The sequence below is a fragment of the Sinocyclocheilus grahami genome, unplaced genomic scaffold (genome assembly GCF_001515645.1).
Source record: "Sinocyclocheilus grahami isolate Dianchi unplaced genomic scaffold, SAMN03320097.WGS_v1.1 scaffold1.1, whole genome shotgun sequence".
Taxonomy (NCBI): domain Eukaryota; kingdom Metazoa; phylum Chordata; class Actinopteri; order Cypriniformes; family Cyprinidae; genus Sinocyclocheilus; species Sinocyclocheilus grahami.
The window spans coordinates 59,738-81,888 of record NW_015505180.1 but is presented as its reverse complement, the minus strand read 5'-3'; the positions used below and the strand labels follow the sequence as shown (position 1 = coordinate 81,888).

General features: G+C 36.9%; 1 protein-coding gene across 1 annotated transcript in view; it reads left to right on the top strand.

Moving 5' to 3' along the window:
- Positions 1-683: 683 nt before the first annotated feature.
- The window catches only part of LOC107548115 (transmembrane and TPR repeat-containing protein 2-like), a 27,987-nt gene continuing 6,519 nt past the window's right edge, over positions 684-22,151 (top strand). Inside the window, exons 1-3 of the mRNA XM_016232356.1 lie at positions 684-1,081; positions 18,072-18,663; positions 21,540-22,106. Of these exons, the coding sequence (XP_016087842.1) occupies positions 999-1,081; positions 18,072-18,663; positions 21,540-22,106 (1,242 nt within the window). The 5' untranslated portion in view covers positions 684-998. The remainder of the gene's footprint in view (positions 1,082-18,071; positions 18,664-21,539; positions 22,107-22,151) is intronic.

Sequence of the window (22,151 nt, the reverse complement as noted above, 5' to 3'; positions counted from 1 at the left end):
TATATATATATATATATATATATATATATATATTTATTTATTTATTTTTATTACATAACAATTCTAGTTCTCAAATTTGATTGGCTGAATGGCGTTCCAGAAGTATGGAAGCCTGTTTCCGCCACGAAATAAAACGAACAAACAAACCAACCAACAAACAACAAAATACTTTTTGCAATTCTTTTGATATAAACTGGCAATTCTGAGAAGAAAAGTCTGAATTGTGACATATAAAGTCGGAATTTCTAGATTATTTTTATTACATGGCAAAATAAATAAATAAACGGAATGTGAATTCTGAGAAAAAAATCCGAATTGTGAGAAATAGCCTATAATTCAGATTTTAAATTTCGCAATACTGCCTTTTTTACCCTCAGAATTGGGGAAACAAAGTTCGAATTGTGAAATATAAACACGCAATTAACTTTAGCCTATTTATTTATTTATTCAGGCGAAAACGAGCTTTCAAAAGTAATATTTACATACCAATCACAGGATGGAACTTAATGTAGCCTATGTATAAATGTTTGTTTGTTTATTTATTTAATTCCAAGTTGTTCAAAACTAATGTAAACGCTGCAAACCAGCGCAAATGCAGTTTATTATGGTCGGGCTCTAAATCAATTTAATAGGACAAGACGCTCTCAGCTCAGCGGCGCTGATGCCTCTCTCGTGAATTCTGCGCATGCGCGGCGTTCCCAAATATTACACGCGTGTTGTGTGCTTGATAGGAGGGTGTTACTGCAACGGGATGTTTCACTACGGCTTTCTGGATGAAGAGCAGGCGAATAGTCTCCGTTTATTAGAGAAATCCTACAGTGCGAGCAGATATGCGGGCTGAATCCTCAGCCTCGGACTGAGAATGGGTTAGACGAGCGATGGTTGTGTTTGAAACTCTTCCCATCAGGAGCAAAACAATGAGGTCAACAGCAAACAGCCACGGGGACTGATCAGTGTCATTCATTCCTGGACTTTCTGTCCTCCTCTTTGTCGTTGAGATGATAGTGGAGCTGGTGTGCAGCGCGGTGGCTCTGCTCCTCTATATGAACACACTGAGCGCTGATTTCTGCTATGATGACAGGTACAGTCCTTCCCCAGCACTTCACCTCAACAGTTAAGCACAATAATGACAGCATTGGGACAGGTTTGTTCAGTTTTATGTGCTATTACTCACACAACCTCGGGTAATGTACCCTGTATGTTTATGTAGCACACACTCTTTGTATTGTAGTTTGTTTAAATAGCACATTTAACTCGGGGAAAGCAGCTTTTAGTTACTAAATATAACTACATTTACTAAATTTATTTCCTAAATAGTTTCAATAATTAAAAAAATACCTATAGATGAGAAACGCTTTGTGGCCGTTTAAAACGTATTTAAACAGTGTTGGTTAGTTTAATTAGTTTTTCCATTTATTTAGTTTGTTTATGCCACTTACAATATATTTAAGAAACGTTTATAATGTCACACATCAGGTTGCTATTATTGTTTGTCTTTTGTCTTCATTGAGGAGATGCAAGTAGGGGAAACCGGGGCTAGTTGTCACACTTTTCACTCAAGTAAATATTTAGCAGTTTGGGTTATTTTAATTAGCCTCAAATAACAAAAATGTAATTGATATCCTGCTGTACAAACATGTATAGTTAACAACATGTAAAATGTGTGACAACTTGCCCCAAAGTGACCCAAACACTGCAAATTTGTATAGGCCTATTTTTCTTAATCAAACGCACCTAATTAAACTCATTAGCTCCTTTAGTAGACTTCAGGGCCTGAAACAGATGTGGAGATATCCAAAATGTGCACTAGTGGATCATGGTTGGGAAACACTAATCTAAAACATATTTACTGAGATTTAATCTCTGTGAAATCCAGCTCCAGTCAATCCCCTATTTGACTGTGTGACAGGCCTGCTGTCTCTGTCCTTCTCATCATAACATTAATGCTTATTTTAATGCTTAATTAAAACCTTTTCAGCATGCTTTACCGGGCATAACCCTGGGCATCTTTTGCGGCTTTACTGCAGCGAAATGACCCATGAAATGATGGTTTTAGTGTAGTAGCCAATGCAGAAGGAAAGTGATTTGTGTAAACATCTCCAGTTGCTTCTGATTCCATTAAAATTAATTTATAGACTCCCAGGTGGAACCTAATCGGGCTTTACAGATCATTTCAAGGACCCAGTTGGGCACATCAGTGTTAATGCCATAATTGTTCCAATATCTCATCCTCAACAATTTGACCTTCGACTTGCCAATCATATGTAATTCATTGATTTTCAACTGGTCAGATATTTAAATACAGATTCAGCAAGTGCTGATCTACTCTGTGACTCTTGGTGCCGTTATATTTACCATTACTAGATTAAATTTTGTGGGCGAAATCCAGTCATTCCAAAAGGAATCCATGTGATTGGGAGTGAGAACGAAAAAATTCTTAATTAAAATTTCCATCATGTTCAAGTTGCATAGTTGCTGCATATTTTAAAAGTGATAGACAATGGACCTTTTTGCACATTAAATTCTACAGAAATTTCACTAATATGACTACAAATTTTAGATCTTACTGTATGTAGGAGTGATGCAAATAGTGTGTCTCACACGCTGCGTTTAAATGTTAAATCACGACCCGTGACCTTTAATTTTCAGATGAAACTCAGTGTTAATTTAAACCCTAGAGATGCACACATGCATGCATCCTTCTCTGTCCTTCTTGAGTGACCACAGATACCCAATCAGTACACTGACCTTACAGAGTCATTCATCAAATCGACCTTCTCACATAAAGGTCAACAGTCTTGCGTCCTTGCTTCCTTCACCTTTTCCCCGGGGTTTAAGTTGCTTTGATTTATGTGTTTGTGTGCACAAGGTATAATCAAAGAATCTGGTGATTGGTTTTCTGTGATTCCAGTCTCGACTCCTGGGACTGGTTTCTGTCTCTGACTGTGGTCATGCACCAGCTGTGTTGAAGTGCGGTTGCAATCCTAGGCTTCCAGAGCTCTGGAATACCGTGCTCTGTCTCTGTTTTTTTAATCACGTCAAGTGTTTTTCCTTGGAACGGTACAGAGGCTTGTCTGCACTCCATGCGCCAATGGTAATATCAATAAAAAAGTGAATAAAGCATTCTTGGTATGAAATGCGCAACTCCACTGAAGGCAGAAGACGTCAGCCAGTGTTAATCCTACTCGGGGAAATTTATTTTTTACATGACTTCAGAGTGATGTTTGAGAGCCGGCATGTGATCTTGTGCCAATTGTGCTTTTCTAAAGCATTTTCCATGACTCTTGACTGTGCGTTATAAGACCTCGCTTACATGGTTTTTGCCCTCTGGATGAGTTTCATGTTGCTTCCAGAGATAAAATCTTGCTGTTTGTTTCGAATGCTAGAGTTATGTTTGTGAAGAGACTTCCAGAGGATGTTGTTTGCTGATTAGCTCAGGTTCAACCATGTCCATATCCGTTGTAGAGGACATGTTTCCCCCAATATACCCCCAAGTTAGTTTTTGATTCATTCAGTGGCATATTACACTTGTAGAGCAGCTGCTTCTTTGATTAATACAGTGGTTGCAATTGACGCTTGGTACTGTATGACATCAGCAGTATTGTATTGTAAAAAAAAATCAAACAGACTTGTAGTTGAATGAAAGATTTGCATAAGAAATAAGGTTTTTAATTCAACCCAGTCATAATACTGCTGCCCACTTTTCTTCATTCTTCATGTTTTGTTCATCTGTAACAGGCCCTAAACATGACCCTAGAAATGTGTAATGGGCCTCAAGGGGGAGTTACAAAGAAAACATCCATCACATTTCCAGCTGTGTGACGAAATGCATGCTTAACAAGTTGTCTTGCGTATTGCTGAGAAGTTACTTTTGCTGTAGTAACTTTGATATCTCCTGCAAATAAGCAGGGAATATTTTCTTTGTTTCGTATTTTGCAGTATCTCAATTGTTGCATTCAGTTTGATGGTTATCTGGTGCACGTGTGTTTTATCAATGGAGAGACTCTAATAGCACTGTGTGGTTTTTAGGAGGAGTGTTTCATATTGCGCCTTTGTGTGTATTGTGATTGATAGATGGTGTCAAAGAGTGCTCGCACTCAAAGCTTTATAACCGTCTGTGTGGTTTTGACAGATGTACAGATTAAAAATAAAGTGCAATTCAATGCTCATATGAAACTTTTATACTGCATTTTGATCACATTGAGGTTTTTGTTTCACTCTCATGTCCATATTGACAGCTGTTTTGTTACCCATATAAATTTTGACGTAAATCATGAAGTAAAATAGCACACATTTACCATCCAGAAAAATACTACAAAGTACGTAAGCGCTCTATTTACACTAGTCTTTATGATGTTAATCCTGGCTATTACAGGCCTTAATATTAGTTGGCAACAGACCATTTATTTTATCAAATCATTTGTTCTAGACATGCTTTCATGCCTTTTAAAATGTCAGATTGTTATTTTATTAAAGCTCTTGGGGTTTTAGGACAAAGAGTTTTCCTGAAATTGTCTTTTTTATCCATTTAGAAGTAGGTATGTGGTCATTGGTGGCCTGGGAAAGAATTCAAGTCAACATAATGAATTTACAGTGTGTATTTCTCCAATCCATGTCTCAATCATAGAAATAAACATGTTCATGGAACGATCATCCTACACCATATTACAATTAATTTTAAATGTATTTTTTAAATATATTTTTATTTTTAGAAAAGATATTAAGTAATATAAAAATATATTTATATAATTGTATTTAAAAATTATATATATTTTATGTTATAATATTTTATATAATAAAAAAAAAAGTGTAATGAATCCACATCAGTCTACTCACATCTACTCGTTACAGTTAGAGGCGACTGGACTTTATAACAGATCAATGCATTCGCATTACTCTGCAGCTCTTGTCACACCCTGTTAGTATCTTCAGTCTTTTTTCCATTAAGTTATTCAGTTCAGGGTGTATTGAACCTGTTACAAGCCCAAATATCCACATTGCCACCAGAACATTTAACACCTTTAAAAAATATATTTTTTTTTAAACTCTAACCAAACTGCTGTCATTCAGCTCTGACTGCTGTGGGACACAAAATGAGCGAGGCAGTGAAGAGGGACTGATTTAAAGAGGGTAATTCGAGATGTTTGGAGGCTGAAGAGAGTGCTTAAACCACACAACCCAGAGAAGTACATCACAGAAATGATATATTTTATGAGAGGCAGATGGGCTTCATCAAAAGTACCAAAATGAATTTTAAAATTGTTTTGAGTGGTTATAGTGAGCCAGAGGCAAAGTGAACGAGATGCAGAGCAAGTGGGTGACTGAAAGGTTTGATTTGTTGCCAGTGGAGATGGTTGCATTTTAAAGCGCTCCGCATTTCCCCCTCGACCCCTAATGTGCCGTATTATTCCACCAGTGAAGAACACATGTAAGTTTTTTAATTCAAACCTACCATCCCTATTGATTTATGCACACTCTATGGGAGTTTGTGTCGATGTTATGCTGTGTGTTGGGGGTTGATGCCTTGATTACTTGCAGATTTTCACTGGATCTCCTTCTGTGGTCAGCCAACTCTGCACATTTGAACACAGTCTGAATCCACAATCAGGGTAAAACCCCTCATGTCAGTGACACCAGCCTCCCAATGGAGGATCATCTACAGGCAGAGTTGAAGGTAGAGTTTCATGATAGAACGTAGCCAGTGTTGCAACAAAGAACATGCTGCTTTTATTGAGCTTTAATGAGCTTGACTAGCATTGGCATCAATATACCACCATGGGATCTGGTCCTTTGTACCAAGAAACATTAAATAAATGCTTCTTTTACCAAAAAAAGGACATTCTTTTTATTCAAACGTGAGTGGCTGGAGCAGAAGAATATGCAATTAAATTTTCTGTAGTTTGCCACTATATATGTGCCTCAGTCTTTCATGGTATCACATTAAGCAGAATTTTATTGGGTGCATGGACTCTAGACCCTGACAGCTCCCCTCAGTGCCACTATGAAGTAGCTTTTGGAAACGAGAACCCCCTTACGTTCCCTCATAGATGTCGTACTGGTGTAAGTGTGGATCAAAGGTTCAGCAGAGCGGTCATTGAGTTATGAAGTGTTCACACATGATGAAAACCTCTGTCCTGAGGACTTGCAGAGTTGAGGCATAACTTCCCATCCAGGTTAATGTTCAACAGACCTCAGAATATGGTTGCTGATGGTTAAAATCCAGAAAATATTTTGAATGTATGTGAATACATGTAATCCGTTCAGTCTTCCCATAAGTTCCCAGAGTTTGTGGCCTTTTATATGGCTCATGGTTTTTTGTGGGTCTTACAGAGTCTGTATGTTCTGGTCCCCAAATCGGACTGGGGCAGGTTTGTAGTTTAAAAAAAAAAAATTTATGTACTAATTTTTATTTATTGACTTAATTTATTTGAAATGACTTCTTTCTGACTTTCAGTATGCTATTAGTTTTAGTCTATTTAGTTTATTTTTTACATTACTAATATAGGATCACACTGCACCATTTATTTTCATTTACTTTATTTATTTGTTTAGTTACTTATTTACTTACGTACCACTATATATATTTATTTGAAAATTACTAATTTTAGTAGGCATTTTGTTTTAGTTTTCAGTCCTTACATTTCTAATGGCATCACGTTGTACCATCTGTCTACAGTTTATAAAAATCTACATTATTCTTAATGCTGAATCAGATTTCGGGTTAATTCCCAACAACAATAAAGTCCACTTGGCTGTAAATTGTAACTACTGTCATATGAATCAGCAGCTTTCACTGGATCAGACGATCCCTTCCACTCTCTTGTTTAAATCAGATCATCCGGCACTGATTAAACATTTCTATTCTATTCTATTTGTTTATATTGTAGTACATATTTATGAGTTTAGTTTTAGTCTTCATAATATTTTCCATTAATGATGATAACCTCAGGCTGAGGGACCACACACATTTTAGCCCAACATTTGTGTGCTCTATCTGCACTGGTGTCACAGTGCACTGGCATCTGCCTTCTCCACAAACCGATAGGTGGGCATAAAAACTCGCCACAGTTGGGGGAAATTCAAACCCTCACAAGCCCCCACAGATTACACGCATCCGTAGCTGTTTGCTGTCTGTGTGATCGATAACGATTGTGTATCATCTTTCGGTAGCTCCCGCTATCAGCACTCTCTGCCTCCTCCTGTCTTTGTCTTCCTCTTTCCTTGGTTCTCTTCTCTTTCAAACACTTGCTCACCAGCCTGGTGCCAATTTGGAATTAAGGGAGCACACAAAAATAAATCCTCCGTTCTCAATGTCAGTTCTGTGCATCTGACTGACAAATCCTCTAATGAATTGATGCCTTCTGCTCAGGTAGAGATTAATGACAGTCATAATCCCGTTGAGCTCAATGTGTGTCTGTGTGAGTGGATATAAAGGGGATCCATCAACGCGGTGTCATGCAGTGATAATTGGACGGCCTGCTTGACAGGTTAATCGCGGGGTGATCATGGTTCCTGTGGACCGTGCGCTCCTGGTCATCTGTTAGGAAGCAGTGAGTCAACTGAATCAAATCCCAAGCCCCGTTAAACGCTGCTGATTATTTCTTGTATTGAAATAATTGATAAAAAGATCTTTGATCTTTGAGCATCAGAAGATAAACAGTTCAAGACCACCAGTGAAATTGCTTCTGTTTTGCATTTGTCTAATTTAATACAGTTTTTCCATTACAAATTATGGTCAGTGTCATGGTCCATGTCACAAATGTTATTAGTGACCTAGAAATAATGCAGAATCTAATGTATTTCTCATTAAATTTACCCCACAATGTTTTACATTCGTCAAAATCCTAAAACTTTATTTTCTTGGTTTGAATTAGTTTATGAATCCCAGGTTTCAGACTTTTGGAACCCTCTGTAAATAATGGCTTGCATAAACATTTAAGTATGCAAATAGTAAACAAAATGGTTTAAGTTGCTTTTAATTTGTAAAGTGGTTCTGGTGATTTTGTGCAAAAAAAAATATATCAAGCATGTCTGGCTATTTATAAATATTCATGAACATTTCTTGACAGTGTTGCAACAAGTAAATGATTTTTCATGAAAAGGTCTGTGCTAGAGTTGTTCAAATTTTGAATGCTTTATCTGTGCTAATAAACAACAAAAATGTTTTAATTGTTCTTAATTTCCTCAGTAGTTTAGTTTTTTATGTGCACAAAAATCAAGCTGCCAAAAAATTTTTTTTTGTAATGTATGGGCAGTTGAAGTCTGTGCTAGAGTTTTTCAGTTTGTCAGCTTTATTTGTGGTAAGAAACAAAAGAAATGGTTCAGATTGTTTTTCATTTCCTCAGTAGAGTACTTTTGCTTTTTATGTACAAAAAAAAAATCAAGCTGCTAAATAAATACAAGGAAATAAAATCTGCATGTATGATCAGTTATAAATCAAACAATGTTAAATATTTCATGAAGTCTGTGCTAGAGGTTTCCCTTTTTTCCAGCTTTGTCTGTGCTAATGGTTCTCTGTGCTTGACATTATTCATGTGCATACTGCCAAAGCTACCTGCAACCTAATGAGAGCCTCTAATTTAGCTTTCCTGGATGGATTTGATAAATTACGTGAAATGTCACATCTCCATGCCCCGCTGCTGTATGAGTTCAATAGAGATTCATTAGGCCGTGTCACAGAGCATGGCGGCAAAGTCCATCATTGCGTCTAGTCTATTCAGTCAAATTCTCCACACTCTTAAGCTCAAATGCATTTCTAGGTAATTACTGCTGCTTCAAAAGGCACGTCGTTTTTGAATTCCTAATTTGAGGGGATGTTTTTATAGCCTCTCACTTTGTAAAAAGCAAAGCAAACAAAACGAGAAGGAAATGTTATAGTTTTAAGAGGCCCTCTGCTGTATTTCTCACACCTGTAACCCTCCAGCGCTGAGCCATTAATGCGTTTCCCATTATATATCCTCAGTATTTTTTTAGGATGTAACTGTGGAGGAATATTGTGAACATTGAGAGAAATGTAGTTTTTTTGTGATATGGACACTCCGAATTGAGGATTTGATTTCCGAAGAACAAAGAAAGCGTCTAAAAATTCCCATATCCAAGTAACCTTCCCTGAGGGAGAGCTGCAACTTCATCGTTTTATACATATGACCAGTACTACATCACTCAACCTACATTATCTTAATGATATGCTGTGTATGTAGGGAGGGGGCTTGTCTTTTGCTTTGTGTTTTTGCTTTTATTCTGCTCTGAGCGATAGGGTATCATTAGTAACCACATTCGGGTCATATTTCATTCCTATTCAAATCTTTTAGGGTCTATAATTCATCACTAGTCCGGAAGCAATCTGTTTGCTTTTCCTGTTTCCCCTAGATAAGAGGCGCATAGAGCGTTTCGCCTGCTGTGTAAAGAGATTGCAGTGATATGAGGACTTGTTTAGGTTCACTGTCTGCAGCGCTCTCATTGCTATGCAATGCCATTACCGGTCAGATGAAACCATTAATTTATTGTTCAGGTGCGGAGGGTTTGTGTGCGCGCTTTTGAGAAATGAGAAATGTCAGACAGACTGTGAGGAGTTTTTGTAGCATTTTATTATGCATGTATATAATGTTTTTGTGTTTTACATGTCCATTTTCTACTTTCTGTCTATTTTTGCGACCATGCTATAAACGTATGTAAATGACCTCTGTTTTGATTGGTTGGCCATGTTAATATGTTCATGATTTTGATGATGATTCTTTCTAAATTGACAAATTTTTCAAATCTAGTTTTCATAAATGATGAGAATGTAATGTTTACGTTCCATTCGATTTTAACTGGATTTGAGAAGTATTTTTCAAACCATGAGCTGAAAAAGGACCCCTTGCTTATTCTTCAATGCTGTTTTTCTGTTATCTGGCTCACAGATAGTATTATTCCTCATGCGGTGTCTGGCTCTAGTAACATCACACCATCAGGTCCTGGAGTTTGTGTTTTATCTGGCCTTGCTTGATTTCAATAAACGGAAAGAAACCATATTTCAGAGTGGGATTTAGATAAACTCCTGCCTGCTGTGTTTATCTGCCTTGGAGTGTGTGAGCTCTGAATCGCTCTCCGATATGACACTCATGGCCATTCTTAGACATCATCTGTCATTTTTTGATGAAATGGACATCTCTACCACTCGATATGGAGCAAAATTCACAGTACACAAGGTAAATCACTATGATCCAGCAGAATGTTTCGCCAGCATGTAATATCTCTTCTCACTTTTTATTCATCTTTCTTTCGGTCTTTCTCGTTTCCTCCTCATTTCATTTCACATCTTCATTCCTTTCTTGCCAACTCAAAGTGAATGTGGATTGCAGTTCACAATCCATTTTACATCCTTAATGTGACATTTCTAAGTAAAACAGTGTTTAATGTGGTGATAAATGCAGCTAATTTTATCCATCAGGAATTCATTGATTTAAAAGTGGGCACCTCTAAATCTGAAAAAATAAAATTAGATAAAAGTAGAAATTTCATTTAATAAAAAGCTTAAAGTACTGTATGTCAAATGCAAGGAGTTGACAAGCTGCAGTTTTTTCCATTCCAAGTCGAGTGGATTCTGATTGGCCGTCAAGTCCACTCACCTCAGACATATTGGCTTACGGCATTAAATGTTCTGAATTGATGTTCTTTGCCTCGCTCAGTGAAGATTCCCTCTGGTGTTTAATATGGGAATAAGTGGCAGATGAGTGGAATATTACACAAGATCTAATTCAAACCATGGCAGATTTGTAACATGCGTAAGCCATAAAAGTGTTTGCTGTTCTGTAGGCCTGTACACTCTTAAAAATAAAGGTGCTTCAAAAGGTTCTTCAAGCGATGCCATAGAAGAACCATTTTTGGTTCCATTCAGTCAAAGGTTCTTTAAAGAACCATCTCTTGCTTACCTTTTTATAATCTGAAGAACCTTCTTTTGCCACAAAGAACCTTTTGTGAAACGGAAAGGTTCTTCAGATGTTAAAGGTTCTTTATAGAACTATTTAGACCAAAAGGTTCTTCTATGGCATCGTGAAGCCACCTTTATTTTTAAGAGTGTAATGTGGTTTTTTTAGAGGAAAAGGTTGTTTTGGGACACAGCTGGTTGCTAGCCAATTGGTGGATGTCCTGAAAACTGTTACAAAAAGAGAAAGAGAGGTCAGAGAGGAATGGATGATGAAGAATAGAATGTAATGAGTAGGTCTAGGCTTTTCTCTTTCTGCCCTTCATTCTCTGTTTTGTTCTCGTTCTTGTGAGTTTTGTGTCTTTAATGACTAGTCTGGGCCAGTCTGACAATGAAAGTTCTTCATTTATGGATCTGTACACTTCACTTTAACTCTCATCCCCCACTGGAGTCTGAATACATTCAGCTGTCTTTTCCTCGAGCAGGTGGGAGCTTTTTAGGTCACTGTGACATCCAGATTACCAGCTTACCTTGTTCCTCCTGATAACACCAGACATGTATCATACTGATGCAATATAAGAGTAAGATTCAGAAAGACAGAGTAATAATTTTACTAGAGTAAAAATAACTTTAACATGGGCCAAAAATTATTTAGACTCTTATTATATGAATGTCACTGCACTAGATTAAATCTAGAGATGAAACCAAGTAGTATTTAGTATGTGCAAAAGTTGTATGAAGCAGGTTACACGTGCGTTTAGTCTTATAGGACAACTGTATGATCTTTTTGGGAACTGAAAACTTGGGACCTGTAAAAGTAATTGTAAAAATAGCAAAAAATAAAGAAAAGAATAGTAAATAAAGTTAATGGGGTCTAGTTTACATGCTTGCAGAACTTACTTGGTTTTATGTATTTATTTATTTGGGACAAGCTACTTAAAGTTATTGTAAAAATGTAACTTGCACAAGCCTTTATTTTATCTATCTATTTATTTAAATATTTTAAGAGTGACATAAACTAAACTTGGCACCAGCTAATTAAAGTAATTGTGAAAATGGCAAAAAAATAAAAAGGTGTCTAGTTTATTTGCTTGCAGATATTATATTATGGGGAATGGAGTAGAACCATCTATGATCATTCGAGGCAACAGAATTCAAGTGCTATCAAATTAGCATCAGTCCCTGGGGTGGTTCTACTAGATTACATTTTGATTTGTACGATAAGGCAGTGAGTAGACAGTAGACATGGTTTGTTGCTGGGAGAGCCGGTCACTGTCAGAATTTAATCAAGGCCATCATTTATCACCACGGAGTAGACATTCGCTTTTAATTAACTCCTCAGACTCAATTATTGCCTATCCAGACAACATAAGATGCGGATCAGGATATGCAGTTGATAATATTTCACTGCCTAGTTACTTCCCTGTAATGTACATTTTGAACATGCATTTGTGTTCCAGGCACTGGTGCCCAGTTGGGTGGCCCTATAAATCTAGCTTTAACTGGATTTTATAGAAGCCATTTATGTTATGAAAACTATCACTGTTAAAGCTCCAGTCATTGCCTGGCAAGAGCATTTGTGCTCCATTCACATTTTATACGCAGAGAAGGCCTGCATATATATTTTCATTAAAAGCACCTCAATGGAGGGCCAAGAAACACTTCAAGCTCACACTTTTCCAGATGTGCAGCTCCACATCCATCACAGCATTCAGATGGTGAGATTTTGCAGGGTCTATATTGGAAGGGAGGAAATCAGGGCTTTTTATGGCTTTTACAGTAGCAGGTTTGCAGAAGCTGTAAAGTGTTTTTTTTTTATGTCCCTCTTAATATATAACAATAAATTGTAAAAAAAAAAAATATATATAATAATATTACATTGCATATATATTATCAAGGATGTCTGTACTATCTGGAGGAATCAAGCATTCTTATTCATCTCAGTGGCCATGTCCCTCTTAATATATAACAATAAATTGTAAAAAAAAAAATATATATAATAATATTACATTGCATATATATTATCAAGGATGTCTGTACTATCTGGAGGAATCAAGCATTCTTATTCATCTCAGTGGCAGTACTTTCTGGAAGTTTTCAGAGTATATAAAACATACCTGTTCTCAGCCATTTAATTACTTGGTTACTCAATTAGGCTTGAATTTATTTAAGTGTCAGAGCTTTTAAGATGTGAGATACTCCATTTTAAATCCTCAGTACAGCCAGGAGATGTGTCTGATTGACTGGACTGCAGTCAGTTTTATAAGGCATTGACTTCCTTTAACTGCGGTTCTCTCTGTGGCTACCTCTGTCACTGGGCTTCTTATGGACATCATCCATCATTGAGCTAACAAGACTTCTTTGTGCTGAGAGAAATAGCTATTCCATTAGCATGACATCGCTCTGGGATTAGCTCAGATGGCTCGTGCTGGAGATGTGTGTCGGTTCTGCTGTAGTGAGGAAGCTCTCAGATCAATTGTCAAAGTGATGATCATTAAAATGATTGTGAGTCAGTGCTGTTTGTAAGAGGGCCATCAGTGCCTCACACAGGTTTTTTTATTTTCTCTTTCTTTGTCTGCAGTTGCTGTCTCTGAGTTTGAATGTGAGCAATGTGTATTTTTCTTGCCAAAGCAGAGTAGATATACTGATGCTTCAATTAGGGTAACGTTTCTTTTCCCTATAGGATAAAAGTTATTTATTTTAGTTAGTTGATTTCTATTTGAATCTATTTTTTCTATTGTTTTTATTATTTGTCTGTTTGATATTCTATTTTTCTATTTATTATTTATCCTTGTATCTATTTATCTTTGTATTTAGGTATATGATATATTTGATGGCTGGGAAAAAAACTTTGTGATCCGATTGGCTGTTATATATATTTTTGCGCTCATGAATGGGTTCCAGTGGACAAGAGGACTAAATCTTAATCAAGATCTTGGCCTAGTTAAATGCTCATACCAGAGTTGGCTTTGACATCTGGCCAGCTGTCAGTGCCTAGTGGCTTTGATCACTGCCTCTTTACTTCAGTTTTTTGCTTGTTCACTGCATGACCCCTATAGATGCCTTTAACGTGAATGTATGTTGATGAATGGTGGCACTGCCCTTTAACTGTGCAGTGCACTGCCTATTAAAATCATTAATAATGAAAAAAATCCTTTGAATTTACATTGTTGTGACCCAAACAATCAAAGGCTTCTTTAACGGTTCTTCTTGTAAATAAATTCTTATGTAGACACTTTATATTGTATACAAACCTAATTTCAAGCATTTAAACACAAGCCATTTTTTTGACTGGTGATGGATAGGTTGCATACTTAGCCTTTCAGATGGATGACATGAGATATTGTTGCTGATTAAAAGTGGAGCTCACAGTGATTTGGTGGTGATGTTATAGCCAGAAGCCATATGGGAGAAAGGATCAGGCATTTCTGCTGTAGTGAGTTTATGATGTATATCAGATGCTGTGTACCATAACGCAACACTGATGTCTCCTCAACAACTGAAATATAGACTGGGCGGTGGATGTGGGTTCAAACCATTATAAAAACTTGAAGTATCAGTGACACCTTGAGAAATCATATAGTTTTTAGTGAATGCAGTGAAGTTATTAGTTAAATTAATGTTCTAGCGATTTATATTACCGAGCATTTTAGATTTTTTACTACTTATTTTGTGTTGTCATTCTCTTTTAAGGAGATGCTTCACATACTACATTATAACATCTTATACTTTTGCTTTATGGCCTAATGGATATTTTTACACTTGGTTTCTTTACAGAAATAGGGGAACTCTTGCCAGTATGAATTAAATGAAACCAATCCATCATAGTGGTCCAGCATTTGTAAATGCGGTGACGTTTATGAGTGTTTTTGATGCCAATTTTCCCCAGAATTGTTTTCTGTAAAAAGTTTATGAATACTTGCCAGTAAGGGGTTGTAAAGACTGTATTTACACCAGTTCACCAGTATTTCCAGTTATTGCTTCATATTAAGATAAGTAACATTTTAGTTCATTCATTTTCTAAGACGTTCAACCAGCTGATTGCTTTTCATTACTGAGTTTGTTAAAACGACAAACACAAGGGTTGCACACATCTCTGTTGGGACAGATTTAAAGTGATTAAGACCTTGTCCTCCAGCTGTGCCTCTAAAATACTCTGGCTCTATGATATGCCTGTAATCCTGTTAGCATCAGATTAACACCACAGCCATGTTCCCCTGTGCAGGGATGCAAAACCGCTCAGTCCCACTCCAATACTCTGCACTAATCTGCCAAAATGAGGGGCAGTGCAGTGTTTTTTTGTTTTGGTCACATCTGCTAATGTGCTGTACTTTAGCTGTTTGACAGATGGTAGAATACTCTCTTTTTAAAAAATTATTATTATGATTATTATTAATAAAAAATTATTTTATTTGTAATAAAGTAGTTGATACAAATAAACATAAATAAAAATATAATAATAATTATTATTATTAATAATAATAATTATTATTATTATTAATAATAATACATCAATTGTTGTTATTAATTATTATATTAAATCAATAAAAATATTTATGTATTTTGTTATTTTACCTGGATTGTTTACATTTAATCAAAGTGCCAACTGAAGCTAGTCTAATTATATAGGGCCGATTAGTTGTTTTGGCAACCCACCAACTATTTTATTTTGAGAATATGTACAATATATACTGACTGCTTATGAACAATGTACAAAATAACTTTTCCTTATACCCTCAACTGCATGTTTAATCTAATTACTTTCATAGCACAGGCTATGTTGGAAATGACTAATGACTTCACATCAAGCCGCCCTCACAGTCAACTGCATTAACCTTCTGAACTCTCAGTGACTGAGAGGCTTTGTAAGGCGACTCACAAGTGATTTATAGAGATTATAACCACTGGAAGCTGAAAACTTTAAATGTATGTGGTGTAAAGTGTATTGCCACTGAGAAGGGATAGATTCTCCAAGATAGGCCTGCATTTTTCCAGTCCCTCGAGGAGACAAATTACATATTTTGGATTTTAGGAAAACGTAAATTTACAGGCCGTCACGGCTGCGTTTCCTCCTCAAGGTCCACAGATAAAACTCATAACTCAGCCTCATTACTGTTATTCAAAACAACCAGTTTTCTCAGGCACTGCTTATCTTTGGGTCAAATAAGGAATGGTAAGTGGAGACGTAGAGCTTCGCTATAAAACTTGCATATTTTGGAGACACTCAAGTGGACAGTGTCACAGCTGTCTACCGATGAGCATCTTGGGTTATATAAATTTGATTGGACCACACAAAATATAAACACACGGGGTACGTTTGTTTGTCTGTCTACATCACTGCTTCTGAGTGTGTTTGTAATAGTTTTTAGAGCAGTACATGGTATTTGCTAATACCATCAGCCATGACCTCAGAGTAAAGCTGCTTATAATGGACCACGCAATAGTCACAGTAATCTGATTTGCCATGGCCCAATTAGAACAAGATTACCTCATAATCAAATATGCATGACATAAGCACCTACATAAATCCAGATAAGTGTTAATAATGTACACATGTTTGCAAACACTGTGGTCCATTTCTAAAACTTTCAGGATCTACTGTCTAGAAATGCACAAAGGGCTACAGAGATTCATCTAATGTAGTGTAATCTAATATAATTTAGACTTTTAATATAATTACGGCTTTTTATTGTTAAAGCAAAAAGATTTATTTTTATTTATTTATTTAATTTGTTTTATATATTATAGAAGTGTATATATAATGTATTTTCTTTATTTGGCACTTGAATAGACTCAATTGAATGTCAATACAATAAAGAAAATGCCAGTATGTGGAGTAACGTTTGTGATATGTGGCATCTGATGGTGTGTGTGTGATGATCAGGGTACTAAACCGTCACCTCACTGCGGGGTTCATACATAGTCGATCTCTTCACTTTCCCAGCATTGTGTTTCCTGAGTCAAAAACAAGTGCAGGCTTTCTCATGGAGTCACAGAGAGCTCTATAGACAGAGATATGGGTCACAGGAAACTGCGGCACTTGTAATGAAGGCTTGATGTATTAACTACCACTGAAATACAAACTGAAAAAAGTACTATTCTTTCGTTCTCTTTTTTTTTGGGGGGTGGGGTGGTATTTATATTTTTAAGATGTATTTTTGAAAAATGAAAATGAACAAAATGATGAAAAACAAAATGAAGACTTTGGAGTGGCCTAGTCAAAGTCCTGACCTGAATCCTATTGAGATGCTGTGGCATGACCTTAAAAAGGCAGTTCATGCTCGAAAACCCTCCAATGTGGCTGAATTACAACAATTCTGCATAGATGAGTGGACCAAAATTCCTCCACAGCGCTGTAACAGACTCATTGCAAGTTATCGCAAACGCTTGATTGCAGCTGTTGCTGCTAAGGGTGGCCCAACCAGTTATTAAGTTTAGGGGGCAAACACTTTTTCACACAGGGCCATGTAGTTTTGGATTTTGTTTTCCCTTAATAATAAAAACCTTTATTTAAAAACTGCATGTTGTGTTCACTTGTTATCTTTGACTAATATTAAATTAAATTAGTAAACATGCAAAAAAATAAGAAATCAGGAAGAGGGCCAACACTTTTTCACACCACTGTAAATGCGTATAACTGCATTTACATCACATACAGATGCATGTATAGACTATATACAACACTGCCACTCTTTTTTCACCCTTGTTCATAGTTTTTTTTTATACAGAGAGGAAAATGCAACCTTACTTAAAACAAGATAAATTTACTTGAAAAGTGAAACTACCTAACATCATGAGACTTATTTTCAGAGAATGTTCTGCTTTATCTAGTACCCCAATAGTATTTTGTCAAATATTAGAAGAAACCTTTCATGTTACTGTTTATGAAGAATGTGTTAAGCACATTAATTGGATGAGATTGTGTCTTTAAAATGTTAAGATTATATTTGATGCTGGATATAATGGCATCCTCCAATAATTATTGTCAAAACTAGGACTGTCAATCAATTAAAAATCGTCAATGAATAAATTTAGTTTATAAACAAAGAAATGTAATTTAGTGCCACTTTTAGTGTTAATGTTTTTTCTAAATGTCTTTTTCATGCAATATGGCACTCCTTTATTATGCTACCTTTTTTTTCTTTTCTCTTTCCGTCTTCTTTAGCCGAGCAATCAAAACCAACCAAGACCTCCTACCGGACACTCCATGGACGAACATCCTGTACGATGACTTCTGGGGCACTCTGCTCACCCACAGCGGCAGCCACAAGTCTTTCCGCCCCCTCTGCACCCTCTCTTTCCGCCTCAACTATGCCCTGGGCAGCTTGGACCCCTGGGGCTACCACCTGGTCAATGTGGGCCTGCACTGCTGCGTCACTGCACTCTTCACTGCATTCTGTCACCCCCTGCTGGGTGGAGGACCATGGACCCTATTGGCGGGTCTGCTCTTCGCCTCTCATCCCATACACACTGAAGCAGTAGCTGGGGTGGTGGGACGAGCAGATGTGGGTGCAGCTTTTTGCTTCTTGTTGTCCCTGATCTCTTATGCACAGTACTGCCTTCTGAGGGCCAACGCAGTGCACTCGAGCAGGGTTGTATGGCTGAAAGCATTGTGGCTGTCTGGGAGTTTGGGTGCTGCTGCGGCTGCCTTGCTGTGGAAGGAGCAGGGAGTGACTGTTCTGGCCATTTCAGCCATTTATGACCTCTGTGTTGTGCATCGTCTAAGACTCCAGCAAGCGGTAATGATGGTGCTGAAGGTGAGAACTGATTCTCATTGTGTGAATCTGCCTGAAGTCCAAGCAAAAATGCAACAGGGGCTCTGAGGTGGTACAAAACCATGTCCTGAAACTTATAATACAAAATTGTTTTGTAAGTATATTGATTTATATATCCAGAGTCTAGATTAAAGTGTAGTTCAGCTTAAATCTTGAATGCTAGAAACTCAAAGTTCCTACCCATCCTGGAAAACATATTTTTGTAATGTAAGAAAATTACAGAGATTGGTCTTTAGTGTTATGTTATAATAAAACTGTAAAGTACAGACCTGTAAGTTAAATCAGTGTGACTCATGGTTAACTAAAGCTATTCATTTTTTTTGTTAATTGAAATGGAATATAATGTAAAAATAGAGATTTAAAAATATAATTGAAAATTTGAAATGTTCCCTTGGAAAATAACTAAAATAAGTTTAAGGGGGGGTGGTCGTCATGTGACACAGCAGCCACAATAGCTCTTATGTTTTTTTTTATTTTTTATTCGAAACATTCCCAAACGCATTAACTATATCATGAAATATCTTGATTCTCACCTATGTTAGTTGATCTATAGTGGGCGATGGTCAAAGTAGCCTAATAATGTAATCTATTAAAGGGTTAGTTCACCCAAAAATGAAAAAGACGTCTTAGACTAAATTCATGCGGTAATGAATGTGTATCAGGGTAATGAAAACAGATAGGGCGCCCTTATTGATATTCCAGAGGCTACAAACACCCCTGATATATGATATTGCTTTGATTTGAGCAGAATGCGGTGTGAGTCTAAAACAATAAGCTGTAGATTAGTTTTGAGGTTCGCCTGTATGAGCGCACAATGCAGATAGAGGGCAGTTTTTCATCCCATTTGCTCTCTAATCGGACTGAGATGAGATAAAGCTCGGGTGATTGTCTGGAATGCATTCTACCCTTTTTCTGCATAGCACATGGCTGCTGGTTTAGCGCAGGATCTCCACACCACCAGCCAACCTGTCTTATTCCAGAAAAATTTGAAAATGCTAATTTTATAATTGAACTTTTAGTGGGAAAATGCAAAAAGTTGGAAGACTGATTAGCGAGGTAAATTAATCATTCAAGCTTCCCGAGAAATGCTTCGGAGTCTCTTTTAAGGTAATTCAAAGATGACATTATTGATGACACAATATTTTGGCTCATCTGTCTCAATGTTGTGCGTGTGGGAAGATTTGCTCATAACAGTCAACAATTTGATGTGTCTGCATGTTTGCTGTGACAGGAAATTCAGCTGTGAAAGGATGCCATGGATCTCACATTTCCATGAATACAGTTCATTTCTGGTGTGTAATGACTTTTAGATGCATGATCTGTCTGAGGTGTTATATATATTGATGTTATTTAGACTGTAGTAGCTCTACTGTTGATGATGCTCCTACCTTTTTCTTGATGTTAAAAACTGAAAGATCCTGATTGAATTTGGGCGGTGTCCCAATGGAGAAGGCTGTAAACCCACAACCTTCCTCATTATGAGTGGCGTGATTAGCAGCAGCTAAAACAAGCACTTCCTTTGTCCTCTGCAGCGTAGTGAGTTCAGTTCATCAACGTCCTCCTCCAACGCCCTGACCATTTCTGTCTGGATTTTGCATTAAATACAGAGCTTATTTGTTTTGTTTTATGCGTTCTTTTTTTTATTTTAGTTACGAAGTTGAAACACGGCTTCATGCAGAAACTTTATAAGCTGAGAAGAATATTTTCCTGCAGGACAATTGCTGTTTGTCTGGTGATTGTCCTTCACATATCAGTTTATAAGGTCTTTATGGCATCTCCAATCTAAGATTGATTTTACAGTTTAGTACAAAAGAGCGGGAACAAAAACAGGTGATGAAATAGTATACTCAGTTCAGTTCAGTGTCATGCTCAGTGGGAGCAGAGGATCTATCGTGGCTTTAGTCCATAAGTTTCTGACCCGTTGTGTGTGAAATAAAGAAATCGATATTTGTGGCATCTAATTTCCCCAGTCTTTGAGCTCGACTTTCCCAATATGCACTCAGTCAACTGATGTTCTGTGCTCAGAGGCAATTATACAAGAAAAGATTTTAATTTTACACTCAAAAGGACTGTTCAGTATGTAGTATACAGGTGCATCTCAATAAATTAGAATGTCATGGAAAAGTTTATTTATTTCAGTAATTCAACTCGAATTGTGAAACTCGTGTATTAAATAAATTCAATGCACACAGACTGAAGTAGTTTAAGTCTTTGGTTCTTTTAATTGTGATGATTTGTGACATTCTAATTTATTGAGATGCACCTGTATAGTATAAATGCAAAGGGGTGTTTTTCTTTTAATGCGCCATGAGTTGTTTACTTTTAACTTTTTGTTATATGAGCGTCACATTAAGCAGTCTTAGGATTTTTCTTTGTTTTTTAACCAAGTCATTTATTTTTGCTACTTTTAAGACTTTTTATGTGTACGTGCTTGTCCCGTACCCAAACTTTCGATCTGAAATATGAAAATCCTATTCCTTACTATCATTTAAATATGATTTATGTATTTAAAAACAAATAGTGACATAAAAATAAAACAATTTCAGTATTTATGTGAAAATTGTCAGTATTTTCACCACTCCAAAAGATTTTTTTCGAAGGCTAGTGTTCTTGTTTACCAAAGCAACAACAGTGTCAGCCATTTAATTCTGTGTTAAAATCTTAATGTAATTTCCACCATTGTTTTATCCATCTATAAATGCCATTAAACACAATACATTGTGCGAGATGTGGTGAAATTTATATTGTGGTGGTATACTGTTATGAGATATGTCTATTGATTGTTGTTAGTGGACAAATGAAAATTTGTGTTTTAAGAGAATGCACTGACAGATATATTTCATTCTCGTAATTTCTAGAGGAAGAACATGAGCTTGCTGGTCAGTCTAGCATGGCTGGTTGGTTTTGGAATGATTCTGCTAGCAGCTCGGTTTTACTGGATGGGCAACAAGCCTCCGAACTTCTCCAACTCGGACAATCCAGCAGCCGACTCACCTCATCTCCTGACCAGAGTGCTCACGTTCCTGTACCTGCCAGCTGTCAATGCCTGGCTCCTCCTCTGCCCTGACAAACTCAGCTTCGATTGGTCAATGGATGCTATTCCTCTGCTTAGATCCATCACTGATTGGCGGAATCTTCAGTCGGTTTTGTTTTACTCAGGATTCTCTCTCCTGTCATGGTTTGGCTTGAGAAACCCATCGCTACAGTCCTCTAAAATTAGCGAAACCAATGGAAAATCACATATGAGCAATGGAAAGTCTGCAACTAATGGATACAGTCATAATCATGATGACAATCATTACAGGGACTCAAACTCTCCCAAAAGAAATGGATATCATAAACCTCTCAGAGCCCCACAAAAATCTCTCCCAGCCACAGATAGTGTGGTGGTCTTTTCCCTTGGGCTGCTAGTTTTTCCTTTCATCCCAGCCACTAATATGTTCTTCTACGTGGGCTTTGTGGTGGCCGAG